The sequence below is a fragment of the Oenanthe melanoleuca genome, chromosome 4 (genome assembly GCF_029582105.1).
Source record: "Oenanthe melanoleuca isolate GR-GAL-2019-014 chromosome 4, OMel1.0, whole genome shotgun sequence".
NCBI classification, from domain to species: domain Eukaryota; kingdom Metazoa; phylum Chordata; class Aves; order Passeriformes; family Muscicapidae; genus Oenanthe; species Oenanthe melanoleuca.
Genome location: NC_079337.1, coordinates 14,720,480 through 14,747,943, shown reverse-complemented (window position 1 = coordinate 14,747,943; position 27,464 = coordinate 14,720,480). Strand labels below are relative to the sequence as shown.

At 39.8% G+C, this 27,464-nt stretch overlaps 1 protein-coding gene across 5 annotated transcripts in view; it reads right to left on the bottom strand.

The window, feature by feature from the left end:
- The window catches only part of LIN54 (lin-54 DREAM MuvB core complex component), a 38,804-nt gene that overhangs the window by 6,618 nt on the left and 4,722 nt on the right, over positions 1-27,464 (bottom strand). For 3 of the 5 annotated variants that reach the window (XM_056490258.1, XM_056490259.1, XM_056490260.1), the window contains 9 exons: positions 16,879-17,606; positions 11,226-11,346; positions 8,452-8,597; positions 6,841-6,996; positions 4,386-4,602; positions 3,633-3,706; positions 3,286-3,483; positions 1,455-1,546; positions 209-280 (listed from right to left, as the gene is read on the bottom strand). In XM_056490258.1, the coding sequence (XP_056346233.1) occupies positions 209-280; positions 1,455-1,546; positions 3,286-3,483; positions 3,633-3,706; positions 4,386-4,602; positions 6,841-6,996; positions 8,452-8,597; positions 11,226-11,346; positions 16,879-17,606 (1,804 nt within the window). The remainder of the gene's footprint in view (positions 1-208; positions 281-1,454; positions 1,547-3,285; positions 3,484-3,632; positions 3,707-4,385; positions 4,603-6,840; positions 6,997-8,451; positions 8,598-11,225; positions 11,347-16,878; positions 17,607-27,464) is intronic. The other 2 variants (XM_056490261.1, XM_056490262.1) reach the window with 2 other exon arrangements.

Below are 27,464 nucleotides of genomic sequence, written 5' to 3'. Positions count from 1 at the left end.
ATATTTTTAAATGTTATGGTCCATATAGCTCACAGGAGTTGCAAAATAACACAGGCTGTGCAACATCTCCACCAACATCCACCTTAAATCAGCATCTAGACATAAAATTTCTGACATACTTAAAACCATTATATTCTGATACTTGGTGCACATTGGTGATGTTAAAAATAAGGCTTAAAAGACAAAAACTGTACCAAGCTGTACTTACAATTTCAAACACAGAGACTTAGTACAATTGCAAGGCTTCCTAGGGCGGTTTGCAGACTCAGAAGAAATTATTCTGTGGGGGGAAAAAGGGCATTTATATACACACAGTTTTATCAGTTTCTTCCTATTTTAAATTAATGTAAACTGCTCATAATAAAACCTTTGAAAAAAAAGTCTTCATATTCCCCTTGAATTAGGCTTTTGGCTGACTGTGTTTAAGTAACTATTATAAATAGTGCCTTTCCAACCCAGAAAGAGATGGATTATTTGCTGCAAATTTGGATGCATGCCTGAAGTAGAAATTAGGCTTTAAAACTAGAGGAAGCATAACTAAAAAACTGGAGTCAGGGAAACCTTCCCCAGAGTCCCTTCAAGTGCAGTGGGACCAGATCCAACCAAAATTCACACAACATGATTGTGCCTTTTCTTTTGTTCTACTTGGAATTAAAAAAAATCCCAAAAACCAAAAAATTTATAAGAAAGCAAGCCAAACCACGGTATTCAGTTTTCAGATAAATTTTCTAGCAGATACAGTCTTTAACTGCTCTAAAACTTGGATTTTGTGACACTAATCGCTTCTGATGAGATTTGTTCCATCCCTATCCAGCAATTTCTGCACGTAATACCAGGGAGATTAAATCAAACCCCTCCATTTGAATAGCTGCATCTGGATTTGGGATTAGTTTGCATCAGTTGAGGTTGCAGCAACAAAAAGCACCTTCATGTTCACAATTTCCAGCAAACAGTAACACAAAAGGACTGTGCAAAACAGCTAAGCCTGCTTGCTGGATTGGCAAGGGGAAATAATATATGTTAGCTGTTATTTTCATCCTTAAAGGAAAAATGCAAAACTGAAAAAAGCCAAAGCCTCCTATCAGGATCCATTTTGCTGTTTGGCTGAATTTCTCCATGTGTTAAGCATGTAGCTTATATGTTGTCCACAACCTCTGTGCAGCAATGTTGAGAAATAGTTGAGGCCTGTAGCTCACAGGTAAAAAAAATATGAGCAACAGGGAGCTTTCAGGTCAACTTCCTGCTACATGAGTTCAAAGAACAGAAAGGAAAACACAGCTTTGATCAAGAGACTGGCTCAAATGTCAGAGAGATCCACACCCTTCAGTCAGAAGCAATAACCACACCACACTTGAGTGTCCTGGAGAATTCCCCAAATCAAACTCCAAGATCTCATGCTTATCCAAGCAGCCTATTCTACAGGTTTTGGGATTTTTTTTTTTCAAAACTCTTACCCGTTAAATGGCAGCCGTGCCTGGGACTGGACACTGGATGTCCCTGTGAAGCCAGTGTTGCTCGCTATAGATACATAGGATGACTGTTGTAGCTAACAAAACAAAAATATTAATGCTTGACATGAAGGAAATTATACAAGAGGATGTGTTACAGGTCTTTAAATTAGCTTTCCAGATATTGCTATAAAAATACCTTGCCTCTAACACTTGGATCACATGGCAACTTCCTGCCTCCATACTTCACATAAAAATGCTGCTTTGGATTATATTTTTTGTTGTCTATTACAGTGTCTAGATCCATACAGATGACAGGGATAACACACAGAAATGTTCAGACCACAAACAGTTCCTGCTCCTAAAAATGTCTTTATTTTCTCCTTAATAGAGAAGGGTCACTTCCTGCACAAATTAGGAGATTCCTTTATATACAAACCACTTACTATGAAAGTAAGCAAAATGGCTTGCATTCCAACTCCTCTGCATACCTGAAACCACCACTTATTTTTCACATTAAAAAAAGAAAATTTCTTAAGAACCTGCCAACCAACACTGCTCCAGGCTACCTTCTTTAGCATTACCTACAAGCAGCTGTTTGCTCCTGCTGGCACAGGTTCTGGGGACATATTGGCACAAAGCAAAATATAGACCTACTGAGGCCAGGCAAATGGGGACAGGTTGTAACTGGAACACAAACCTGAGAGGAGAGGTCCAACAGGTGCTAGTTTTTAAGTAAAATTTGCAGAACTAGACTGGAAGGACATAGTAACAATCTTCAGGGTTAAACTACAACTGTGAGAAAACCAAAAGGCAACCAGAAAACAGTCTGCTATCAGTAACGCCAGGAGCTATCAGAGTCTTTGCTTCTACAAAGACTCTGCCTTCAGCAGAACATTTAATTTATTCCTTTCATCCTGATCTTGGCAAAGAGCAAAAAACTAATCCCTTGGCCTCAGTTGGAGTGACTGGTACCAGCTGCTTCTGACCCCTGGCAATGTGCTTAGCATTAGCTAACTCCATTATAATGAAGACAGCCATACCCTGTGACCAAGCAGGTCACATATATGCTCCCTTTGTCCTCATCATCAGGCCCTGAAGGTTCTGTGAGCCAAGCAGACAAACCAAAATGATTTCTTCTTCTCCTCCCTACAGGTCTCAGGATTCCTGGGCACTAGGGCAATTATTCTATTCCTTACTGGTCACAGAGGTCTCAGACACCCAGACAACCAGGTGTGGTGACAGGCACGGAACAGGGAAGCATAACATCACAGAGCAGTTATAAAATCAAGCTGTTCCAAGTCCTAAGTGAGGAACCTGGACTGGAACTGCTGCTGGATTCTGAGCCCTGTGACCACCAGTGGCCAGGGTCACCTCCATTGACATCTACCTCCTCCGAGGACCAAGTGACTTGTACTCTTTCATATGATTTTCAAGCCTAGGTTATGATTGTTAAAATGATGAAGCAAACTGTGTATCAAGATCTGACTCAATATCCAGAGGGCCTGTCTGGGTGATGAGAAATTCCAGGCTCATCTAGGTGATTTGAGTAAGTTAGCATAATAAATTCTGTACTACGCTATTCAAAATTGTACTACGCTGATTCTGCTTCTAGAGATGCTGTGCTATTATGCTAATAAAAACTCCAGTTGGGAAAACAAAGCTTCAGTTGCAACTAGGATTGCAATTAAAGTGCCATCGTCATTCTGCCAAGGGTCCCTAAAAGAAACTGCTGCCTCAGTGTCAGGTGACAGTCACAGAGCAGGAACCTTTAAGAGAAAGACACAATGTTCCACAAGAGCAGTGTTTGCTTAAGCATCCCTGGGAAAGGCCATACCTGTGTGACATACTGAGCTGGAAGGACTGCATAGCCAACATTTCCTGTGCCAGGGGCTGGTGCCAGCACAGTGCCCGGGGGGAGGTTGGTGAGGTTGGGCTGGATCTGTGGCAGTGGAGTAGCTGGCATGATAAGTCTCTGTTGGGGCTGACTAGTAGTGACTATCTGAGAAGTTGAGTTGATTGGTTTGGGCACCACCTGGAGAGAAAAGAGCTCTTTATGAAATCAGTGTTTGAGTCATTCAGAACACACTTTCATTAGTAGAACATTTCTTTACAGAGCTGGACACAGACTTTTTTTCTGTCCAGCCAAAACAGGTGAGGAATATTACACGACAATTTACTCACCTGTTTCACAGTCTGTGCTGGTACTATGGGAACTGACATACGCACTGGGGTCGCGTTCACCACCACAGGCTTTGCTGGAGTCAAGAAACAACATCATATGTGTTAGTCACCCCAAGCCCACAGTTCAGCCCTCCAGACTCCCACATGTGCATAACACAGAGGTACTTAATACTGTAACTCACTTGGGTCTAGACAACACCTTTGGAAACAGGTATTTGGCCCAAGAGCATGTGCACGCATTTCACAGCAATGGCTTAAAAAAGCTCAGCCAGGGTGCAGACCTCCTGGACTTCCCTTTTTCCTTTGAAATCTTTTATTCCATCGCTGCTCTGGAAAGCATGGACAGAAACCAGCAAAAACATCTGGCACTTCTAAAGCAATTTACATGGAAAGATCTTCATGTTACAGGGGTTTTGGCAATACACTTGTGGGCTATTGTGCCTTCACACTCTTCATGTAGAGGAGGTGGGAGAGGTCATGAACCACCCACAAGTCTGGTAAACTAGGAAAAAGCAGCTTGAAATGCTCCCAGGATTCAGGCCCAACTACAGAGCAATTCAACAGAAAGGAGCATTTTCATATACAAACCAGAGATAGCAGCAGAATGTGGAATTTATGGAAGTCTTACCACAAAACCAAGTACATCTGGCAGCCTTCACAGATCTGTTATGTATTCATTTTAATCATTCCAGAACAAACATGAAAGAAAAACCCAATAAAGAAGTCAGACAATATGCTACCACCAGCACTTACCCTGTTGCAGAGGCTGAGTATTCGTACTGGGATTTTGACTGGCAGATTGGGTTGAACTACTGGCTGTTGTGGCAGTAACGAGTCTGACATAATGGAACTTGCTTCCAGGTACCTGAATCTGCTGAACATTGGGTGCAGTTGCCAAGGGAATAATTGTCTTAAATTGAGATGTACCCACTCCTCCTACAGTAATGGTCTGCACTGCTGATTTCACAGCCTGTTAAGCCAACACAGACAGCACGAAGTTATTTGTACAAAGGCAGAAAGAACATCAGCATTTTTATTTCTCAGTTTGTTAGCTGGCAACTCTAGCATACCATTCGTACCCTTGAGAGAGAAGACAGTTACTCCCTTTTTGCTTTCAAAAGCAGAACAGATGCAAAGGGATTAAATGCCTCTCAACAGCTCAGAGTAAACTCGGTTCCATTTTCAATGCTCTACACCAAACACCAGAGTAAACTAGTATTTACATGAGTAGGGTGACTCAGTCTACTTCACAAGATACATCTGCCAAAACTATTTCAGGTTCAACAGAGAACATGGCTCAGTTTGTTTTCCAATCAAACAAACACAGAAATATTCCTACTATTAAAAGCATATGGTAAGAACTTGCAGAACATTTTGTGCTGGACTGCATCATGATTTATTTGCATATATACAGACATGTCCTGTTAAGATAGTTTGTGATTAATCCATAGAAATCACTGTGCAACCCTTGAGAGGAAAAGGGAAGAGAATCCATAAACTGGTGGACATCAGAAAGAGTACAAGCTGAGAAATGAAAGAAGCAAGAACAATGAGGAGTAGCAAAACAAATTCATTAAGAAAAAAGGCAAAATGCTGAAAAAAAGGGAGCTTAGCAGACCTGTGCTACCTTACAGCTGGAGTATCAATATACCTGAAATTTGCAAAAATTCATCTTTCCAACTTTTCTCATACTACAAACTAATAACAAGAAAGTTGTATTTTATTTATATACATTCATCTGTCTACTGGTTCGATAACAGTTTCTTTTCTCAGACTTGCTCAATTTCAAACCTTGATTTCATCCTTTTTCTCTTTCCATTTAAGTTGTTTTAGAGCTCAGCTTTTTATTCTCAGTACCTTTTACTATTGGTATTAACCATATTATCCTTGACATCAAGTTTAAGTATTACACTTGGTTGAAGGTATCATGTGAATTCTTATGAGAACATTTTCCCAGCTGCCCAGCTTTCAGCAACTACACAAATGAAATCTCAATTTGCACACATTTTACTAGAAAAACAACCCTGATCTTCTAAAAGATGTTTTCTTGGGATTTTTTATTTTTCTTAAGACACTGAAACCTTAACAAGCTAGAGCATCAAAATAAGCACTACATACAAGCACAGTCACAGACATTATTATAAAGGGAGACTAGTACTCTCTAGCACACAAATGAGCAGCTGCTATCTAAGGACAACTGGGAAAATTGTAAAATTCAAGGGACAGTTCTTTTAAGGGCATATTCTTGAGCCCAGTGAAGATAGGTGAAGCCCCTTTGTTGTGTCAGACAGCTTTGCATCAGAACTCCCACAGACATCTCCATTTTCTCACTTAGGGTGCTTGCATTAGAGAGACTTAACCTTTTTAACAACTATTTCAAAAGACAATTTTCCCTGGGGAGAAAAAAAGGTTCAAATCTCTATGGTGTCCATATTCCCATGTTAGCCTTCCAATTATCTCCTGTATCAGTAAGATAAGACTGGAAAAATCTGAGTCTCACGCTGTACATACATGTCCACTCCCAGCTATATCCATACTCTGGATATATTTACACCCATAGACATCCCTTCATGTTTACCACAACAAGAGTAGAGATATTATGATTGAAAAAGTTTTACCTAAGATCACAAAAGAGGAAAACAGCAGAAATTGTCCTTTGTAAGAAAGGTCAGTTTTGTCTTGTGATTAATTAATGCAAAACTGTTTATAAAAGCTAATACGGAAAACCCAATTTTTCTAGAAATGAGAAACATGAAATAAATAATTTCAGGTTCTGTAGTTTTCAGCCCAGACCTCTACAGCAGGAATATGAACTCCACTGCTGTAAACCTCAGAAATACCTGGAAAGCAGCCCTAGGCAGTGGCATGGAAATATTGGCAGAAGAGAGAACCACCCAAAGAACTCTTCCTCCTGTCACAGAGTTCAAGTGACTTGGGAGACACAGTACACAAACAAGAATTTGCACCAAGTGGGGCTTTCCAGGTAGGAAAGCTGCTTTCTAACAGCATGCCCTTGCATGGGCTTGCAATGGTTTGCACCCCTCAAGTGAAGAAGTATATGCTCCTCAGGGCAATCCTTTTGCCAATTCCTAAGAAACACCATTCCAAGAACACCGTCGGGACCAGTGCCAACCCGTGGTCCAACACTGCAGTTCCCAGCAAGCAATGACACAGACACAGCAGAAGACAAAGGAAAGTCAGTCTGTACCTGGGTGGTTGTGTGGTTGACTATAGCCTTCCCAGGGGAGGAGGGTGCTGACTGCTGCACTGTGAGGATCTGCTGTCCTAACGCTACATTCAGTGGGACGCCCACCGTCTTCTGGGGGGAGTTGGGAGGCTGGGAGGCCACTGACACCACTGTTAGCTGCTTGGCAAAACAAAAAGCAGTTTAAACCTCTGTGCAGGATACAGGACCCTGTACATACACATTCCCCTCCTCAGGACAGTACAGCTCTCCACCAGAACAGAGCTTCTTCTGTGAACAAGGGTGCTGCATATAACCACAACTCAAACAGCTCCAGCTGTAACAACAGCAGGCAGAGCCCTTAGGAACTTGAAGGCATCACTAGTTTCCAGCAGCAAAAGGCTCCTGCAGAAACCTAGCACTGCATCTGCATGGGAGTGAGAGGTTGTCTTTTCATTTGTTTGTCAGGGTTTTTTAAAGGAAATTATCCCATTGAAGCTTGAGCTTTGTCAAGAGGGATCTTCGAAATAAAAGTATTGTAATTGGTACAATGACTATTTCACCACAAGGAATTTTAAAGAAAAGCTGTTCAAAAGAAAAGAAAATTCTCACCTCACACTACTGATTCAAAGTAAAAGAACATCAGTACTTCCAAATCTACACTGTAGTTTCCCACAGAGATCCAGTCTTCTAACCACATTTCTGCAGAGTGCAGTGTTTGAACACTGTATATAACCACACCCTTTTCAAGACTGGTTTTCTACTTTTTGTTCTAAACTTCCTTATGTTTTAAGAAAAATCTGAAACTTAGAATTACTTATCTACAGTAAATTCAAGATGTAACCCCAAAGAGTCTTTTCACACTCACTCCTAGTTAAAAAAGTAACTTTAGAATAAAAATTAATTTCTTCTTGATGTTGCATCTCTTACTAATAAGTGTCAAAAACAAGTCTTTTACTCCATCTGTATAACATTACATCACTAAAGCACAGCCAAACTAAAAGAATTCTTTATTCTTACTTTGCTTTTCATACATGATATTTAGTCTGCCTTCACTGTGCATCTTGTCCCCCTACCTCCATTTCTCCAGCAATATTCTTCTTCTCAAGACAATTATCTAATCTAAAACACAAGTGTCACCTTGATCTGTGCCAATCTCCAGCTCTGTGTTTGTCAAGAACCACTGCAAATCTCATTTATTTCAGAAGTGATCAGGGAAGACTGAATTTTCCTGTGCAGTAGCAGGCAATGGTTAACAAGCACTGACCTATTAATATTATTGAGATCTCCTCTCAAACAGCCTGTTGATGTTTTATGAAGGCATTAAAAATAGTCTGAGTGCTTGGCTAAGAGGGAACAGCTGCTCTCAGAATCACTGCTTAGGGAATGGCAAGAAATGGCAGGAATGGGAAACTATGCAGTAATGCATATCTACTTAAAACCATAGAAAGGCAGCCAGTTGAAAAAAATCTAAATTAGGGCATTACCACAGAGCATTGTGATGCAAAATGGAGGCTCTGGAGATATTTTTATGAACTCTGGAGATGTTTCTCTTGAGAGATAATAAACAGCTTGTAGCAAAGACACAGAGAGCTCCATTCAGACCACTGTGCAGGAGGGATAGAAGGTCCTTACCTTATTGGGGGATTTGAGTGGTGAGATAGCTATTTTATTCGGTGTCTGTTGTGTTGGTGTGCTCAAAGATGATCCAATGACTCCGCTCTCAGAGATCGTTATTGTCTTTGGTGGTGTCCCTGGAGCAGATTGTGAAAAAACCCTACCTATAAACAATGAAGATACCATCAGCTCCAGTTATCCCTGGTCACAGTAACTTTTAAAGCAAAGTTTTGCCTGCCATTTGTGCAATTTATCCCTGCTTCTGAGAGTGTACGGCCTGACAGGAAGGACACTGGCATTCCTTTAGTTAGATTTAGCAACAAAGAAGAAAATAACTGCTATTATTGCAAATAAAAAACCAAGTCTGCTCTGGCTTTAAAAAAGAGCCAAAATGCACACTGAGCTTTCTGTGCCAGTCAGCTGATAATTCTTGACAGCCAGGAGAGCATCCTGATGAGCAGAGCCCTCCAATACACCTGCACCACACACAAACACCCAGCCAGCTGGCAGTTTCCTGGGAAAGCCCTGGGCTGCTGCCAATGTATAGAGAAACTGAGCATCTGTGGGGGACTACCTCCTTTGAAACCTCAGCCATCAAAAATGAGCTGTGTTAGTGACAAAGAAAAAGGTGTTTGGTCTGTCTACAATCAGCTCTGAGCTTCTGGGGTTTTTTCTTTTCTCTATTGACAGTTGTTTCTTTCACTGCCTAACAGCTTTTAATCATACTACCACCAATGTTTTCATGTGTGTGTCATATATTCTCTCCCTTTTTACAATGCCAAAGAAGATTAAACATCAAAAACAGCAGCTCCAAATCATGACATAAGTTTCAGGAATATTGCAAACTCCCAGAATGGAAAACAGATTTTTTTTTTCCATACTTTCTAAGTTTCTTTCCAAAGAGTGCTTGACCACTGAGCTTTCCTCTGCTCCACTTTGGTTCAGACTCATTTCTGTCATAGCTTCTGTCACCCATTCTCTTGTACTACATTTATAAAAATAAGAAACAAACAGATAAATACCAGCATAACTTATCCATCCAAAATCAACTAGTGGCATAATAATTAAAATAAACTGGAACTAACAAGAAAAAGCACAATCCTCATGGAAAGCTGATTTCCTCTGAAGTCTATGTGCTCTAAAATAACCACTTTTGTGCAGTCTAACAGCACAGATAGTTGCCAGCAGCTGCTAAAGCTCCATGCAACCTGAAGAATGTCACTCTGTGGGGAATTTTATCATCTATCCTTTGAGTTATTTTCTTGGTGAAGAAGCTTTTCCCTTCTCACTACATCTCCTCTGTACCCCTTGGCATCAGCTTCCTAAACAGAATCTGGCTGCCTATATTGACAAGTCTTTCAAATTTACAACTTCCACCTCAGCTTGCAGGAGTTTCCAGGCAATTAAAAATATTTATCATATTCATGAAAACATGCACACAAAATCAAAATACAAACCACAAATGTTACACCTTCCCTAAAGTGATGCCAGCCTCTTAAAGCTGATAAGCTGTGCTGGCTGTTTGGAATGGTGAGGGAAAAACCAGAACTTAAAGATTTCCCTCTCAATTAGCAAAGCAACTTTATCTCCCAGTGATGCTTCTCTCACAGGCTCAGGTACAGGTGATTTTTCAAAATACTGATTTAAAAACTGCAAGTTATTTCTAATGTTTTTGGGTTGGGTTTGTTTGTTTAACACAAACAACTTAATTAAAATATTTATAAGCATAGCAATCTTCTTACAGGTCGATGTATTTGGTGGGGAATTTGAGAAAGGGGACAAATGGGGAGTGGGATGGGGAATTCCTCTCTCACCTGAAACACAGGTCAGGCTGCAGGTAGCCTGACAACTGAAGGAAAAGATTATGCTCCAGCTATGGGCCATTTACTGGCATCTATCAGGATTTTGAATACAGGAGACAATTGCATCCTTCTTAAAACCAGCTCAAGTCTCAGAGCTGTAAAGACTTAAACTTGTTTTAGGCCTACTTAGGCTGATCAATCTGTAAGCAGTTAAAGACATCCTTCAAAGTTCTAAGGATGACTCCAGCTTCCTACATTTGTCTTTTTCAGAAAAATTAGATGTCTAAGATGTTTAGGGACAGATGCACTGCCATTATAAACAAAGTATTACACTGTGGTTTTTTCCTTAATTTTGTTGGTGTTTTTGTTGTTGTTCTGTGGTCAGTTGGGCTTTTTTTTTTCTTTTAAATAAGGATAGACAGAGTTGTTTTCCAAAGAGAAAGACCATCTGTTATTTGCCTTAATTACTTTCTTAGACACTTCTGTGATGGTTATTTTTAAAGCAGGTGAGCAACTTAACAAAAACAACACAGCTTTATTCACTTTCTTCAAACTTTTTTTTTCTGTTACTTGCATGTATTACATTTAAGTCCAAATATAAGCAGATTAAAGTAATACAAAAGCATGTGTCTCCATTTCCCCCTGTGTATTTATATAATGTTTGTACAAATACTTTCTGTTCATCAAGTAATCTTTTCTGTGGCTCTGGGGTTTTTTTTGTCCTCCCCAAAATCCATGAAGTGAAAGTACCTTGCAGTAAAAGCAACTCTGCAATTACCAAGATTATTCTAAATGAGCTAAGTATAAAGGTACCAACAACTGCATTTACTTGCTTCTACCCAAAAAGCTTTCTGATTTTTTTTTCAATTGCTTGAAGTACTTTGACAAAAACTACAGTAAAATTGTTGAGACAGAAGAATTTCTACAATTACCATTTCTTTGAAAAGCCTTTAAAAAATGGTAAAGCAAAACAAGTCAAAGTAGTACAACCTGCAATGACTGGTGACACTTGAGTGGTCTGCCCTGTAACAGCTTTGCTATTGATTGGTTTTGCAAATATCAGCTTGGTGATCACCGGGCCAGAAGTTGGGGTTCGAGTCTTCTTCGCAATCTAAAAGATGGAGGAAAAAAGATCTAAAGTAACTAGAGCATTTTGGATCTAAATTATTGTATTGTTAAGTACATTAAAAAGTAAAAAGGGCAATACTTGCACACATAACTAGAAGAAACTGTGTATTTTGCATTTTATCTCCATTTCTCCTTCTGGAAAGAACTAGGAGATTATCCTTGACACTTCAGAATGCCAGCTACCAAAGCAGGAGAGCCAAATTCCCTCTCAGCTTTTTCAGAAGACAGCTCTCTGTGCAAACAACTCATCTTCAAGATGCTGAAATCTTTTCTTGCATGTGGTTGGTCTACATAAAAATGTTAAAGTTAAATGCACAACTCTCAGTATTTGAAGCTTTAAATAAAGTAATTTCTTTTTCAGCCAACCAGGACAAAACTTGTCCCCTGGTGATATAAATATGACCACTACTGCTCTGAAACACCTCTTGACTATTTTAACACAGTAGCACACTTGTTTTGCAAATGGGGAAATGCCTTCTGCAACAATTCCCCAAAAGTACATGGATCATCAGTGCCTGAAAATTTTGAGTACTCACTGGCCAAGAACAAACTGGCTACCTCCAGGTACAAGGGGATCTATTTTCATATTGTAATCCAGTCTCCTGAAACACAGCTGGACCAAGAACACATACAGCAATGCAATGACAGATCACTTCAGCTTGAAATCTTTGTAAGCAGAAGTATATAGTCTTAAAAGTTTTAAAGGCTTGTCCCCCTTTTCCACACTAAGAGAAGTTATTCCAACAGTTTTGATACACTAGCACCAGCTAGTGAATAGTTCAATTTAGAGGCTGACTTTTTCCAAAGGCTTTTAACCTGCTGACTGCAGAGGCTGCCTGTGGATGTGGCCTGAGTCTGTGGAAGGCATTACTGAAGCCCTTACACATGCCCACCCCACAGATCAGGCACATCCTGCCTCTCCTCCATCACACACCCCCAGGCACATCCCATGGGCACCAGCCAAACACACCAGCAATACCAGAGAGGCACAGCATTAACATCCACGTGGGGAGCCACCTCTCAAGGGCACAGAGCCACCTTTATTACTCAAACAGCTAAACCAGAAATCTGCCTGACGTGCCAAGATACAGACCTGACAGCTACTTGCGACAGCCTGAGAAAGTTACAAATGCTCAAATGAAGCAATTGAGTAGGCTGGAAGTTGTGGTTTCCTACACAAAGCCCTATCTAGAGAATTTGTTGCCTGAAAACACCTTTTATACAACCACATGAGGCAAGAACATTCACAGTATTCAGCAGCACATAACAAATTCCTCAGCTGCTCCACAAGATGCACACATGAGGCTGCCCCACTGCCAGCAGCAGTCATGGCACAGGCAGGGAACTGGAGCTCTCCTCTGCTATGGCACTGGAGCCCTCCAGACTCTCTGGAAAGCCAAGGGCACCTCTGTGTGCCCGAGCTACACCCAGCCAGGGAAGCCAGCCAGGAGCAGCTCTGACACCAGGCACTACCAGAGAATGGATCTCATTTAAGGGAAACCATGTGCTGCCCCACAGTTACACTGTAACTCAGAGGAAAGCTCCATCTCAGAACAAATATACTGCTTTATTGGTGATATACAATTGTCAATTGTAAAATTAAACAGAGGAGAAATAAACCCATTCTTTTTGGAGACATATTAAGTAAAACTTTGAAACATAAGTTGTTTGGAGAAGGAAGCTTCATTCACAGCCCGGCTCACAAATTCAACTCAAAGTCATTTTAAAACTTCAAGGATTCAATTATCTTAGCACATAATAAAGCTGATAGATGAGCAGGCATTTTATTAGTAATTTTTTTTTCAGCTTGGACACACTTTAATTTCTGATCAATTCTACACATTTCATCTGCTTGACTTGAGATTTCTTGTTTTGTTTAAATTAATCTTACCTTGCCACAAGGTATTATTGCAACTCAACTGCTATTGCTTTTTCTCTGAAGTGAGAGCAAAGGCTGGCTCAGAACATGATGAATGTTCAGCAGGAACAGCCAGCTCTGGATAACAGCAGTTGTTTCCCAGTAACAGTCAATAAATGTGCTTAAATGACTTACATGAATGTGTGTAAAATACAACCAACCATTAATAAAATATTTCAGAAAAAAACTTAAAAATCTCAAGATAACAGGTCAACACAAGTAGCCCTGCTTCCCTCATACTCAACTTGCAGTATCCTCCTCAAATAAATTTCCCCCTGCTTTTTAGGTGAACTGTTTGTCTACAAAGAGGTAGGTCTAATAATCAAGTGAATCCCCTCAGGGTTTAGGAAACAGCAAGACAAATGTGCTTGGCTATGAATGAGGAACAGCACTCCTGCCCCCACCTGCTGCCAAGCAAGCCTTTCTGAGATTTATGGCACTGGATAACCCCAGTCACCAGGGAAAAGCTTCTTGGCACCACTGGGAAACTCAGTGCCCATTTCTTAAAGACTGGAGAAGCCAGAGGAAAAACCCAAGATGCCCCTTTGATACTTCAGAACAGGCAAACTCTCTAGAGCACTCTGCCATTGCCTGTACTAATCACAAGGAGCTTAACATTATCCCCCTGCCTATGTAAGCTAAGCATGCCCTCTGCAAGTTACTTAGAGTTAGACAGCAAATACATTTCCTGGAGCAGCAAGCTCTTCCATAAGAATGTTATTTATTTAAGAGCACACACCAACCTTCTTTCCCTTAGAGAAGTCAAGAGATTTACCTGCAGGCAACTTGACTTCAAAGATCAAGCTATGTCTTCCTAAACACTCTCCACTAAAAGATGAACTAGCAAGGTCATGTGGCTGGAGTTTGTTTTCAGACTATTCTACTCATACAGAAATAGGCACATTCATACCTAACATTTACTGCTAGATATCCACATAGTCAGCTACCACAAAGGAGCTAATACACTATAAACCAAACTCCCTAGATGGCCTCTTGGGAGTCTGTCCACTCCCTGTACTCACTCTCTGTGTAATTTATATTTGGCATAGTATGAAAAATCAGGGACTCTAGAAATAGAAAAGAACACCTTAACTTCAGAGATGAAGAAACTGAGCTAGGAATGGGAGTTTGAGGTTAGGGAGTGCACAAGGTCCCTTTTCAATGATGAAATAAAGCCACAAGGATGGCTCAGCAGCTGCCTTGGACACTGTTAAAACCAGAGCCAGTTACCACACAAAACAAGCACAAGTCAGACTTAATGGCAGCCATGGTGATGTGTCTGGACACCTAGTTCAGAGTCATGTGCAAGGCCAAACTCCTGTTTAATGAACCTGGACTAAAGTAGTAGAGCAGCAGGCACACCATGACTTTTAAGGCTGTAAGCAGGCAGGAGCCACAGGCTGAAAGCAGATGTACTTGCCCAGCAGTTTTTTTCCACACATCCACTGCACTAGGTTCTGCTAAATCAGGACAAGCTGCTAAGGACAGTAATTAACCTCTGGATATAGATGAGGCCAAAGGCACTGCCACACTTAATATCTCACAGTCTCACACACCTAGAACTGTAAGTGGAGAAGGAATCAAATTCCATGAAACATTTTGCAGAACTCTACCAGTTATGCCTTAGGTGCTGAGACTTCAACTATGACAATTAGATTACAAGATTAGATTGGATGTCAAGGCAATTGAGTTTCTCTAATGATATGCAAAGCCCCTATGATAGTGACCACAAGAACTGATAAGAGCTCTTTGTCATCTAATTTGTACAAGTTCACTTTTTCAGCACCAAGTCAAAGTCTTGTGCTGCCCTCCACCTGAAATACCTGATTCCCAAAGCCACAAGAGATAAATTACACAGGACCCACGGGGAGTCAGGGAGGCTTTCACAGCCTCATTTTCCACTCACTGAAAGCTTAAGGGGCTTCTTCAGGGTGCTGGGGTAAATGAATCACTTCATTTTCTAAGACAGGGACTCAAGGTGTAGGTTACCTCCCCTGTCATTCAGGGTGGAGTAGAGCCAGAATCTCTCACCCAGCCTCCATATATCACTGTGATACTTTAGAAATTCTCTGCAGGGAAAAGCACTGTCTGTGGAATAATAACACAATCATTTCCCCTGCAGTACAGGGTGCTAACCTTGTCTTACTGCTTTTCATTTCTACTCCCTTCTCTTCTTGTGGGGAAAAAAGGAATGTCAAGTGCTAACAATTCAATCTGTTTTGCAAAGGCAACCAACAGCTTAACCAAAAGAAACCACAACAAAACAAATTTACTCAAACTGCAATTAACTAGATTTAACAATGGATGCAAAACCATTAGTAAGAGCTTCTGCCAAGGAACTGTAGAATTCTCGATGGCAAATCGCAGAGGTCGATGGCCAAGGCGCTGATTTGAGTCACTGACAACACGAATCATCTCATGCAAGGAAAAACCACATCACAGCTAAGTTGTTCTCAGTTTCCTGTATCTGTCACTTGGCAGTGAATAATGAAGCCAAGTAACAGGAACCACTCTTAAATGTTCCTATAATGACTAAAGAGCACAGACTTTCTTGAAAAATATAGTGACAATCATTTATGTTTCAAATGGCCATTATTAAGTAAGTTTCCACGTATGATGTAGCAACAAAAAAGGAGAAAGTAGAAATTGGTGCAGGAATCATCTGTAACTTTAAAGAAAATATTCAGAATTTATCTTATTCACTTGCCATGAAATACAAATCAAGGAACATTTGGCTAATAAAATTCTTTAAACTTTGTCCTTTTTATGTGCAGCTGATTATTTTAATAGCATACTTAAGAGTTTAATTTCTCATTTCATTTAGACAGTAAAATAAATATTTTTCTATTATAACCTGCATTGAGTTCTACTTGTCCTTCACTTTAAGAGGTCTTATTTCTGCTTCACTGCCAATAGAACAGTCACTCACATTTAGTTCTGCCACACAGCAGATAAGAATCAGACTCTTTGGGTCACAACCCAAGTCTTTTCAACACATTTTCAGATCCAAGCAGATTCTCTGTGGTTTCAAATATCTCAAGATCCGTGATAGAGATTGCAAACAAAACCTTGAATGTTCAGTTTATGTCAGTGTCTAGTCCATCACAGTCTATTAACAAACCTAACTAGATTTGAGGTAGACAAGATACACCTTTCTGTTCTTTTTCAGATGCTAGAAGTTTTTCAGAGTTTATTTAAATAAACTGAATGTAATAGACAAAAGCTACTCTTCCATAAAGGAGTATATACTTTGAAAAAAGAACAACAGGCATATAGAGTTGAATTCAGTCTTCCTGAAAGTATGTAGAATTTATTTTTCTAAAATGAAAATAATGAGAAAATTATCTTCAATTTACTGAGTAGTTCACTGTCTCTGAGGCAGACCCTAGGTTTCTAGACAGTAGCTAGAGGCAAACAGCATAAAATGGCAAACGCATCCACAGATGAAAGCATGGGCTAAGAGCAGCATTGTATTTTTTAATACAAAGAATAAATGCAAAGGCTGAAAGCAACAGTGTGTCAATCAGTGCAGGAAACAGACAACAATTGCAACAACAGAACTGGTTTAAGATGTCTCATCAGCATAACTCATTTTACCTGTACAGTTTTTACTTGCTGGGACTGCAAGACAGAGGGCTGGGCCGCAGTGTTTATCAGCTGACTTCCCTGCGTCAGAGCTGAGACACCCACAACAGGTTTCACTTCCGACCGACCTCCAATGACAACTTTGATCTGCTGGCCTTGCACCTTGGAGTCTGCACCCTGGGCTGGGGACACGGCCTTCTGCGACTGCGGGAGCTGGCTGTGGGGTAGTGCTAAAACAATAGGCTGGCCAGACTTGCCCAAAGTTGTTACAATCAGCTTTTGCCCGTCCGGTTTAATGCTCTGACTGCCTATTTTAATATCAGTGGCCTTGTTCAGGATAATCTGATTAGCTGAGATAGTGACAGGGGTCTGAGCACCAAGTTTATGGAGGCCACCTGGAAAGGCAGGCTTTACAGCTGCGTTCACATCAGGGCTTGGGGCAGTGCTGGTCAGTGCTGCATCTCCTGAGTGGCTGCTGGGCGCAGGAACCGACTCCGTGGTGACTGTGGCTGTAGTCGTGGCGGAGGAGTCGCTGGTGGAGCTTATGTTCACTATCTCTTCCAGTTCTGTTTCCATGGGAATGGAGTCTCCTATGGGTGAAGACACGATCACGGCCTCGATGCTGTCATCTTCCACCAGAGTTATGCCCGTGTCCATGATTTCCTCAGGCAGCAGGCTGTTGACTTCTGCTGAAACCACCTCCATCTTAGTAGCTGTGGCAGTGATGGCCGGGGCAGGTGCTGCAATATTTTAAAAAGTTATTGGCTTCCAGAAAACACATAGTTTCAAAGCTTCATGAATAATATTACCAAAGAAGAAAATACATTAAAATTTTTTCAGACTGAAAGTATTGTGCATGCACAGGAGGGATATAATGGAAAAAAACCCAAACATTTTCAAAATGTAACACACTAAGCGGAATTGACTTTCAGTAATGACTTACACCAAACCTTTACAATATCATTCCCTGAAGTCAAATGAAGGCATTACCAGTCACAACACAGCACACAAAGAAGCAGTGTTTCCCCCCTGAAGATATGGGCACAGACATTTAAACTCACTGAACTATAAAGCAAGAGTTAAACAGCTTTAAAAAAATCTAATAGATGATGATGTCTTCTCATACATGACAACACTGGTTAGCAGGTTATCTTGCTCAAGAGACTCATTATCCATACCAGATGTAACATTCTTGCCAAATTTTAACTTTGGAAATCTCAGAAAAACAAATGACTGTTTAGTGATGGACTTGAACAACCCCAAAAGCTCAATCAACAGCCACAGGATCAAGCCAAAGCCCTGCCACTCACAAGATGAAGAGATAATCCCTTGATGCTGGCTATGACAAGAAGAGCTTAGTAATTTTTTTTCCCCGAATACTCACCAGATAATATAACACACAAATTCATTATTAATTTGAAAGGTGTTCTAAACATAAAACAAATAACACCATATGAAAAAAACAGATTTTTAAAAAGAGTACCCAAATTATATATTAAACAAACCCCTGCAGTGAGATTTGAAGCCAGAGTCACTTCCACTTGAGAAACTTTACAGACATTGCTGGAAATGGTCACATTGTACCATTCCCCTAAAGCTGTATCACTGTCAAGAGTCTGAAAACAGATCAGCTTAATAAGGCATTTTCTGCACTTGCTGACCCCATGAGCACACTTGGGCACTGGATGGGTGAGCACACCACGTGGGTCTGCCTGCATGCTCCTGAGTACTAATTATAAGCTCAAGGGGACAAAATCCTTGCAAATTCTGTTTCCTACTTGCTAGGAAAAGCAGAGCTGAGTTTTACTACTAATTCATAGGGAACTGTGCCAGTAAAAACACTGACCAAATGCTGAGGTGACATTGCTTCCCCTGGAGTCATTGCAGACCCATTTTGTACAGCAGCTGACTACAGAACAGCCACACAAGTGGAAGGATTGGGGGAAAAAGCCCTGCTAGAATTACAGAGTTTCCATGCCAAGCTCCAGAAGCTATGCTGGAGCAGTGCTGGCCTCCCTGATTGCCAAGGGTGCCACTCTGACCCCTTTACCTCAGAGTGCCAGCCAGATCAAACTGCCCTGTCACTCAAGAAGCCTGAGCTCTGAAAGAACTCCACTGACAGTCAAACTCACAACTCACTTGTTGGCAGGCATTTAAAGATACAAAGTTATCTGATGTCACTGCCAGAAATAAAGAAGCATTGGAAAGCATTTCTCCCCCAGTAATGCCAGCCCTGGTAAGCAGCCCTAGACAAAACAGCCAGCTCCTAGGGACACATTAGTAATAGTATCACATTGCTGCCTTAAAGTCAAATAGGTTAACTGCAGAGATGATTACTCAAAAATAGGAATAGTAAAAGGAGACTGGCATATGTTAAGGCCACTTCTTCTGAGCTGTGTCACTCGACTGTCACCTCAGCAATTTGCAAATGCTTTCAGCTCAGATAGTACAACTTCAAAGTATTTCAGACACAAAAAAACTAAACCTCAAACCAAACTATCATCCTGTTCTATACTGATATGCACACACGGCTTGGATCCAGAAGTTAGATTCCTAGTGTCAGGCACAATCCATGTAATGATTACCTCTAAGTCTGAAAAGGAGAGAATCATCTAAAACAGACAGTGGGAAAACCACCTCACTCTGTAATTATAAATAGTTTTAAATAACTTGATTTTGGTTTGCATTTGTATATGTGTTTCCCAAGAAAAAAGGCTATTCTTAGCATCTTTTAGAAGTATGACCATAAAATACTTAAATATATCTAAGTGGTTTTATAGTTCATCAGTTATTTGCATTCTTTATCCTCGCCATTTGGTTATGATACAAAGCAGTAAGTGGTTATTAAATACCTACATCTAATTGAAAGTATATCTATATTAAAATACATGGAGTCAGGCTTTTAAACAGCATTTTGAGTCCAAACTAACCTCTGCAAGTCCGAATGCAAAAGAAAAAAAATACATCAAGTCTGGAATCAGAAACTGAGAAGTGGAAAGGAAAGAAATATTACTCATAGTTACTGAATTAACAGCTCATGGCAATCACACTGGAAGATTTTGCAGTTATCTGTAATTTTAAACTTAGCTTCTATCAATGTCTTCAGGCTAGTGTGCTCAACAGCAAAAATGAACCATAACACAACCCACTTGTTCTATTTCTTCACTGCATATTGGACACGACTGAAATAGATATATGGAGGGCAACAATGAAAATTTCATCCTGGCTATACCAGAGGCTGCTGTCAAAGGCAACTTCAACATCCCTGCCGATTTTACTTCTTGGAATCTAGCCAGGATTTCTCAACAGTTCAGCTGTTTATTTCTTACTAATGCTTTTATACAGTTTCCATTTTTCCAGCTCCTCTACTAAAGCGATTACCAACAGTAAAACCATGCCAACCTCTTTTAAGATCCTAACAGCCTTGAGATTGTCAAGGAAGGGTAAAGAATAGCTTTAACTATTCAAATCCTTGAAAGTTTCCTTCACTTCAGCTGTTATGCTTTGAGTACTGAATAATGCACAAGCTCTAACTACAACCCCTTGAAAAGATGCATCACTAAGTGTTTACTCAAAACCTGAAGGAAGAAACCAATCTAGACCAAGCAAATGTTTAAGCTTCAGACTAGGAAACACAACAAATATCCTAGGTTCAGACTACTTAACAGATAATTTTAACCTAAAAAATAATGGCCATACAATTAAATATAAATTCACAAAATAATTCACCATAATGAAGATTTGTAAACATAGCTAGCTCAGGAAACAAAAACAGCCAAACACATTAAAAAAAAAAAAAAAGTTAGGGACTGAAGCATATTATCAACAAAGTCTTGGACCAACAACTTTAAAATGTGCTAGGTACAGTAAGAAGGACAGGAACAAATTCTCAGCTTGAGCAAGCCACCTGTGATCATCTTACTCATAAAACAGATTCCTGTTTTTAATACTCACAAAGAACAACATATATATATTGGTGTAAAGGATAAAGAGGATTTGTAAGGAAGAGGACAAAGAAGACCAGGATTGTTAGCAAAAATACAGAATGATGTCTGACAGGTACCTGTGAATTTTGATTTTTTTTCTCTGTCACTAGCATATCACTGCAAAATCTAAGACTCTCTGTTAAAAGAATTGAGATCAATCATATCAACATCTTGGTTGATATAATACCAGAACAGTCACACTAACCAGGAAAAAAAACAAACAGTATAATAAATAACAGTGATCTAGAAAGAAGTAAACAAAATGCAAGACATAGCAATGCTTGTACTTGACAGTAACTGTGTTTTATTACTTGCAGAAACATCTCCAGAATTACTTGCAGAAACAGCCAACCTTCCAGTCTGCAACCTTCAGCAGTTCCAGCAGGGTGACATAGAACCATCAGCAAGGCTATGTACTGCAAGCAAAACACATGTTTATAAATTCAATTATAAAGAAACAAAGCTGCTGAGACCAGCTTTACACAAACTCCTGGGAAGGTGATGCACATGAACAAGGCCATGACAACAAAGCAGAGGGCCAAGGCACTCTTCACCACTTGTGGCTGCTGGCCTGGTGGTGCTCAGCCATGGGAACGCTGTGTTACAACCTGACAGATCTAGGAACACTGGACAAACCTGCCTTGAGTCATTGGCAATGCTCACTTTTTAACCAAATTCTCAAGTGTCACTTCCACCAGAAAATAAGGAAATAGTCACAGCTTTTGTATGAAGACCTCAAAGTACAAAATAAACACCACCCAAAATCAAAAGCCTCATAAATGCAAGACCCCTGAAGCAGCAGGAATTCTCTTGGGACCACCATTTTCTTGAGAAAATGCTAAGCAAAACTAAGTATCATTGCCAGATACAGCAGTATCTGTTAGCAGTTCTTTAAAGCTGGGACAGATACATTTAAGAGTAGCACTCTCAAGAGCCAGAAAGCACAGGTATTTTCAACTTCTGAGCTAAAACTGTGCAAAAATCCTTAAAAAGCAGTATGAAGAACAATGAAGCCTGCCCTCAAGAAAGGGGATAATGAAAACTTGAGTCAGATGAATGGCAGAAAACTAAGAGTGGATAACCTAATAAGTAATTGTTCACTTCAAGTACAGTGGACCCTAATGAAAATTAATACAAAAGAATGCAAGATCAACAGTTAATCAGTACAAAAGGGGTAACAGCTGGAATTTCCATTGATGAGACAAAAATGTGCCAACACCATCACTTTCCAATCCGGGTACAGCAGAGGACCACCAGCAGGCTAGGGATAACATGTGAGGATTTTAAAACTCAAAAATCCCATATTAGATGGTTACATTCATAAAATTTACATATTTAAACCTTAACTAGCAAAAGTTTAAAAACACAATACATTTCGTTCCTAAGTCCATTCATTAGAACATAAGCAAGAGCAGGAGGAAAAAGGGGAAATACAGACTGGATCATTGATGATTTAAGTGAGAAGCATGAGATGCTTTCAACCACATTTTCATTGCTTAAAGGCTTTTCAAAATTTTCAGCTTCTGGTTATCTGCTCTCTCTAAAACTGGCAGATATGTGAACTCCTGAAGGCTACTGAGCTGAAGAAATCAAAATTTTTAGGGCCTTAATACTTAGAGATCAAGCAATTTGAAATGCTCAGACACAAACACATGTAGTCTGCCCTAGGCTGGGTTGGACCAGATGATCTCCAGAGGTCCCTTCCAACCCCAACCATTCAGAGATTCTGTGAGCAGCTGGAAGCTGCAACAATTTAAGTACAACCCATCGGAAACACTGTATTGCAGTAGCAATTCATTCCCCCACTGTGATTCCTCTTCCTAAACTTCCAGCTCTTAGGATGGAAGGGAATAAAAGGTGTTGCAATTATTCCACCATGAAACAGTTACAAAGCTCTCCATGAAGCTCTAATTAACAAATAATAGTACAAAATATTGACAGGGACACTTAAAACACCATGAGCACCTCCTCTTGCCCAAAAATACCCAACACAGAGGAAGAGATCATGGTCTTAGCAGACACGCTGTAAAAAAAAAAAAGTATTTTAGAGTTTCAAAAAATATTTGTCTTGCTGTCTTCAAAATAGAAATGTTTTACACAACTGCATCTTCTTCCTTCCCCACAACAGCTGCTACAAATATACTTTAAGACTCAGCTATCCTGTGACCTATAGCTGTTTTCTTCACATGAAAACTATTTCTCACATAGAAGCAATCTCAGCATGCTACCACAAAAATTCGATTACACACATCAACTACAAAAGCAATTTTCACAATTAAACTAACAAGGACCTTAGAAAGAGGTCCAAAAATAATAATAACCAAAAAATCCCCATGAGTCAGAGCCTTTCAGGCAAAATGGAAGGTGGAGAGAAAAAGGAAAAAAGCTATAACTAAGTTTTGGATAAAAGCAGCATGTCATACAAATTGCAAATGTTTGAATTCTATTACATGTACAAGTGAGTGTATTGTTTCCTAGAAAACCAGCATTTCAAAACACTGGGATATCTAGCTCTGGATTGGACAACTCCCTTTCCACCACAAGAAAACACTACATTGCCCAAAGGTACCACCTATTACAGAAGATTATTAAGGAAGAACAACATTCCAGCTGTTGAGAGGTACTGAGTGATATTACTAAACAAAACACAACAAAACTCCAAGCATGCACTCAGAGTCATTAGTTAAAGTCTTAAGCACTGCTTGTTTACCACACACTGCACTTACAGCAACTTTCCAGGAAAGTACTGGAAATAACATTCTGTGCAGCAGAATACTTCAAAGCAGTTCAGATTGCCTTCTGTAATGGGAAACAATGTTCTACTTTCAAGCAGAGCTTTAGGCAAACTAAAAATAAAATAGAAACTAAAAATAAGAACATTCCCCTTCACCCTTCCCTTGGTTTGCATGCCAGTTTCAGTCATTTTCAAAACATACCATAGCACAAAAGTTAAAACAGAATTGAACAGGTGCTACGACCACTAAATACATTCTGAAGGTGTTCACTACAGTGAACATCCCAATTCTGTGTTTGTAGATTCAAGGGCCTTGACATTTAATCCAGTGCTTCTAACCTTATGTTCCATACAAACTTTGGGACGAGACCAAAAGAAAAAAACCCTAAAATAATTTCAAATAATTTAATTTTCTTCAGTGTTTGGTAGGCCAATAGTAAGGCATTACAAATCTAAAGTTACATTGAATAAACATGTAGTGAATTTAGCTCGACTGATAAAAAACTAAAAACCAAACAAACCTGAAATGTGAAGAGTACTTATCACTAGGCCCCAAGAAATGCAGATTTTTGTCTTCTATATATAACTTGAAATAAAGGTATTGCCTTCCAAACTCCAGAAGCCTCTTAAATATGAGGTTCCAGCAGAATTCAGAAGACACAACAATATCACACCAAGAACACTCTGAACAACAAGTGTGAAAACTACCACCATAGGCTTGGTATCGAATTCCCCACAGACTTTTAGCAGGTGTTATCATATTGCACACCTTTAGGATCAGGCTTGCTGCCAGCAATTTCAGTGAGAGCTCATTTTAGGCTGTATTTATGAACTAGAGTGGATCACAACAGAATTGTAACCTACCAGTTTTACTGAGACTTTGCCAACTGGGAAGCACAATGATGATCCAAGTGCATCTCATCTATAGTACACCAGCACTGCCCAGCTGGGAGGTACAATACATTAAATTCATTCTAACAAACAAACCCCCTCACATGACACTGATTTTAGTGAAGCATTTAATTTCAAAAAATATGCTAAGATGGCACAGAAAATTTTGCCCTAAAAGCTTGATTCCTTATGTGTCTTATGCAATCACAATCCTTCTCAAAGTTAGAACACAGAGATGAAAACCAGAGAAAAACCTTAAGATGATAAAGCACAATGCTTTAAAGGTAATTCTGTCAAGATTTGAACAGCAGTGAAAGCTGCTGTGGCCACTACTGCTTTTTTAAACATATCTAGGTTGGCTTTCTTCATTTTTGACTCAAGTGGAGCATCAAAACAAAAATAAAGATAGCCTGAACAATTACTTTGCAGTGATTTGCAGGAAAACATGCTTCTAGCTGCAGATCTCAGCATCTCTACCAGCTTTAAGCATGACAACACTCCACAAGTACAGAATATATTTACTTGCAGAAGGGCTGAGCTGAAGATAAATAGCTCACCTGCAGGCAAACCAGGACTTTCAGATTCCTTTGTTCAGAAAAAACACTATTTTTTCCAAACCTTCTTCCCAACCCAATCTCTAGATAAAGCACATCTGTATTCATTTTGGTAAAACTTAAACAACTACAACTGTGCAATACCTGACTGACCTTTGTGGAATGAAATTCCACATTAAAATTTTGAGTTGAGATCAATTCAACAGGAGAAATAGGAATTTGTGTGGAATCTCCATCCCTGCTCCAATACCATGAGGGTCACTGCAAATGCAGGCTGGTCAGACTTCTGAAGTCTCATATGTTATAACAAGCTGAAGAGCTTCTGAAACACAAACTCATAAGTTTCATTAGCTGTAGGTAAGAAAACCAACAGCTTTGGATACAGAACCCCCAAAACCTTGAAGATGGGACTAGCCAGGAAGAAGCATTTCAGCGACTAGGACTACACTGTATCTCTCAGAACCTTTGTTTTCAATATGCTGGAAGTGACACAGCAACATAACGACACTGTATCTTATTCTATCCCTGGAGATGTTTTATTCCACACAATAAGCCAACTTAGGAAGAAAAGTTCTTTGCATACACCCTCCAAGCTGTTCACTGGGAAGTCTATTCCAGGCCCCAGTCACTCTCTGGGGGAAGAACCCTTTCCTAATACCGAACCTAAACAAGCAGCAGGCTTTGAGAACAACCCCAAATCTGTCCTTACAAGATACCCTCCCAAATTTGATTTTCATGGCAAATACACTCAACCACCAGTTGGACAAGTCACCACTACACTGATTGATACAGATCCAGAATGTTCATCACCTTCTCAGAATTACTAAGTGAAGAAACAATAGTATGCAAAGCCTTAACTGCATTTTTCCATGGAAAAAAGTAGCTTGGCTTTTTGTTGTTGTTTTTTTTTTAATGTAGCAAGATCTAGCTCTTTACTAGATCTAAAACCAATTTGTATATACAAGAGAAGCTTTTGCCAAATGTCAGTTCATAAATTTGAGGATTGGAGATCAACAGTGATTGACAGATATGACAGGACATGGAGCTGACCTGCAGCTTGGCAGGTTCTGTGTGACTCAGCTGCCCTAGTTCATCACTACACAGTGAACAGCACCATATACCCACAAAGAGCTGGACACACCTGAACCAGAGGCTGTCACTGTAAATTCTCCCACAATCCAGCTCAGGACACACACCCAAACAGCTCCCTGCCAGACTGTACAGACTACTGAAACCAACCCAGCAGCAGAACTTGAAAATTACTGTGGAATGTCTTTTTGTAAAATTCTATAGCATCTAAATTTACCAATGTCATTAAGGATTTTTGTTAAGAATCCAGGACATCCAACTTATCAAAACCTTTTATTTAGCTTATTTCTTTTTGCTGACATAACACCAAAACTCACCTTCCTGTTCAAAATAATCAGCTCTTATTTTTCCCAGTCATTTCAGCAGCGATGGTAAAAATCCTCAAGTAGCCTCCCTTTTCCCTATTTTCTGCTTCTCTCCTGAGGAAATCCACATTTTTTTGTCCACAAGAAACAGGAGTGACAAAGTGCCAATATCATTGAGTGCAAAACTGACTACAGCCTTTCTGGTCATTCCAGTGTAGCCATTGGCACCAAAACTAATCTCTGCAAATGGAAAAACACCCACTGGTCATTTAATGGTCCAGGCACTCTCCCAGCAAAGAGAAAATTTATTTTAGGGAAAGATCAGTGCATAACAGCACAAGGTTCATAGTTCCCAGAGATTCTTGACTGCTTGCAAAGGCAAGGGATTTAGAACATCTACCTATGCAAAGTAGAATCAAGTTACAGTTTAGAAAGTGAAGGTCACTTGTTTGCCTAGGTTGATTTCAAGGGGAAAACAAATAAATCTTAGAGAAACAAATCCTTTTATTGGGTCATTTTATAAGCAAAACAAACTAAAGAACAGGTTCAGTAATCTCCTTGTTTGCTGTGTTTTCTCATCACTTTCTGACAAATACAAACAAGCACATCAACAATTCCAGGCAACCGAAATTCACAAAGAACAGTTAAAAAAAAAAAAAAATGCAGTTCTTAAGAAAATATTGACACCAGACATGCTATCATTCATTTGTTAGAAAAGCCTCCATAGAAGTATATGTATAATCAAGACTCACCCTGCTCGGTTGGCATATTGTGAAATGAAAGAGCACAGCTGCACATAGGTGATCTTGCTGCACTACAATTCTCCCAATTAACTGCCATTCTTCAATCATGCTATTTTTTTCAATAATGGGTAAAATAGTGTCATTCATTTTAGGCATTCCCCATTTTCTTTCTCTCTCTGACACTCTATGTTTTGTCTCTAAAACTGAAAAGTTTGTTTTGTCATAAAGCAAAGAATTACAAAATCACTCAGCACTGTGTTTTTTCAACAGAGAGGCTTTTGTTTAAGCTTACTGAG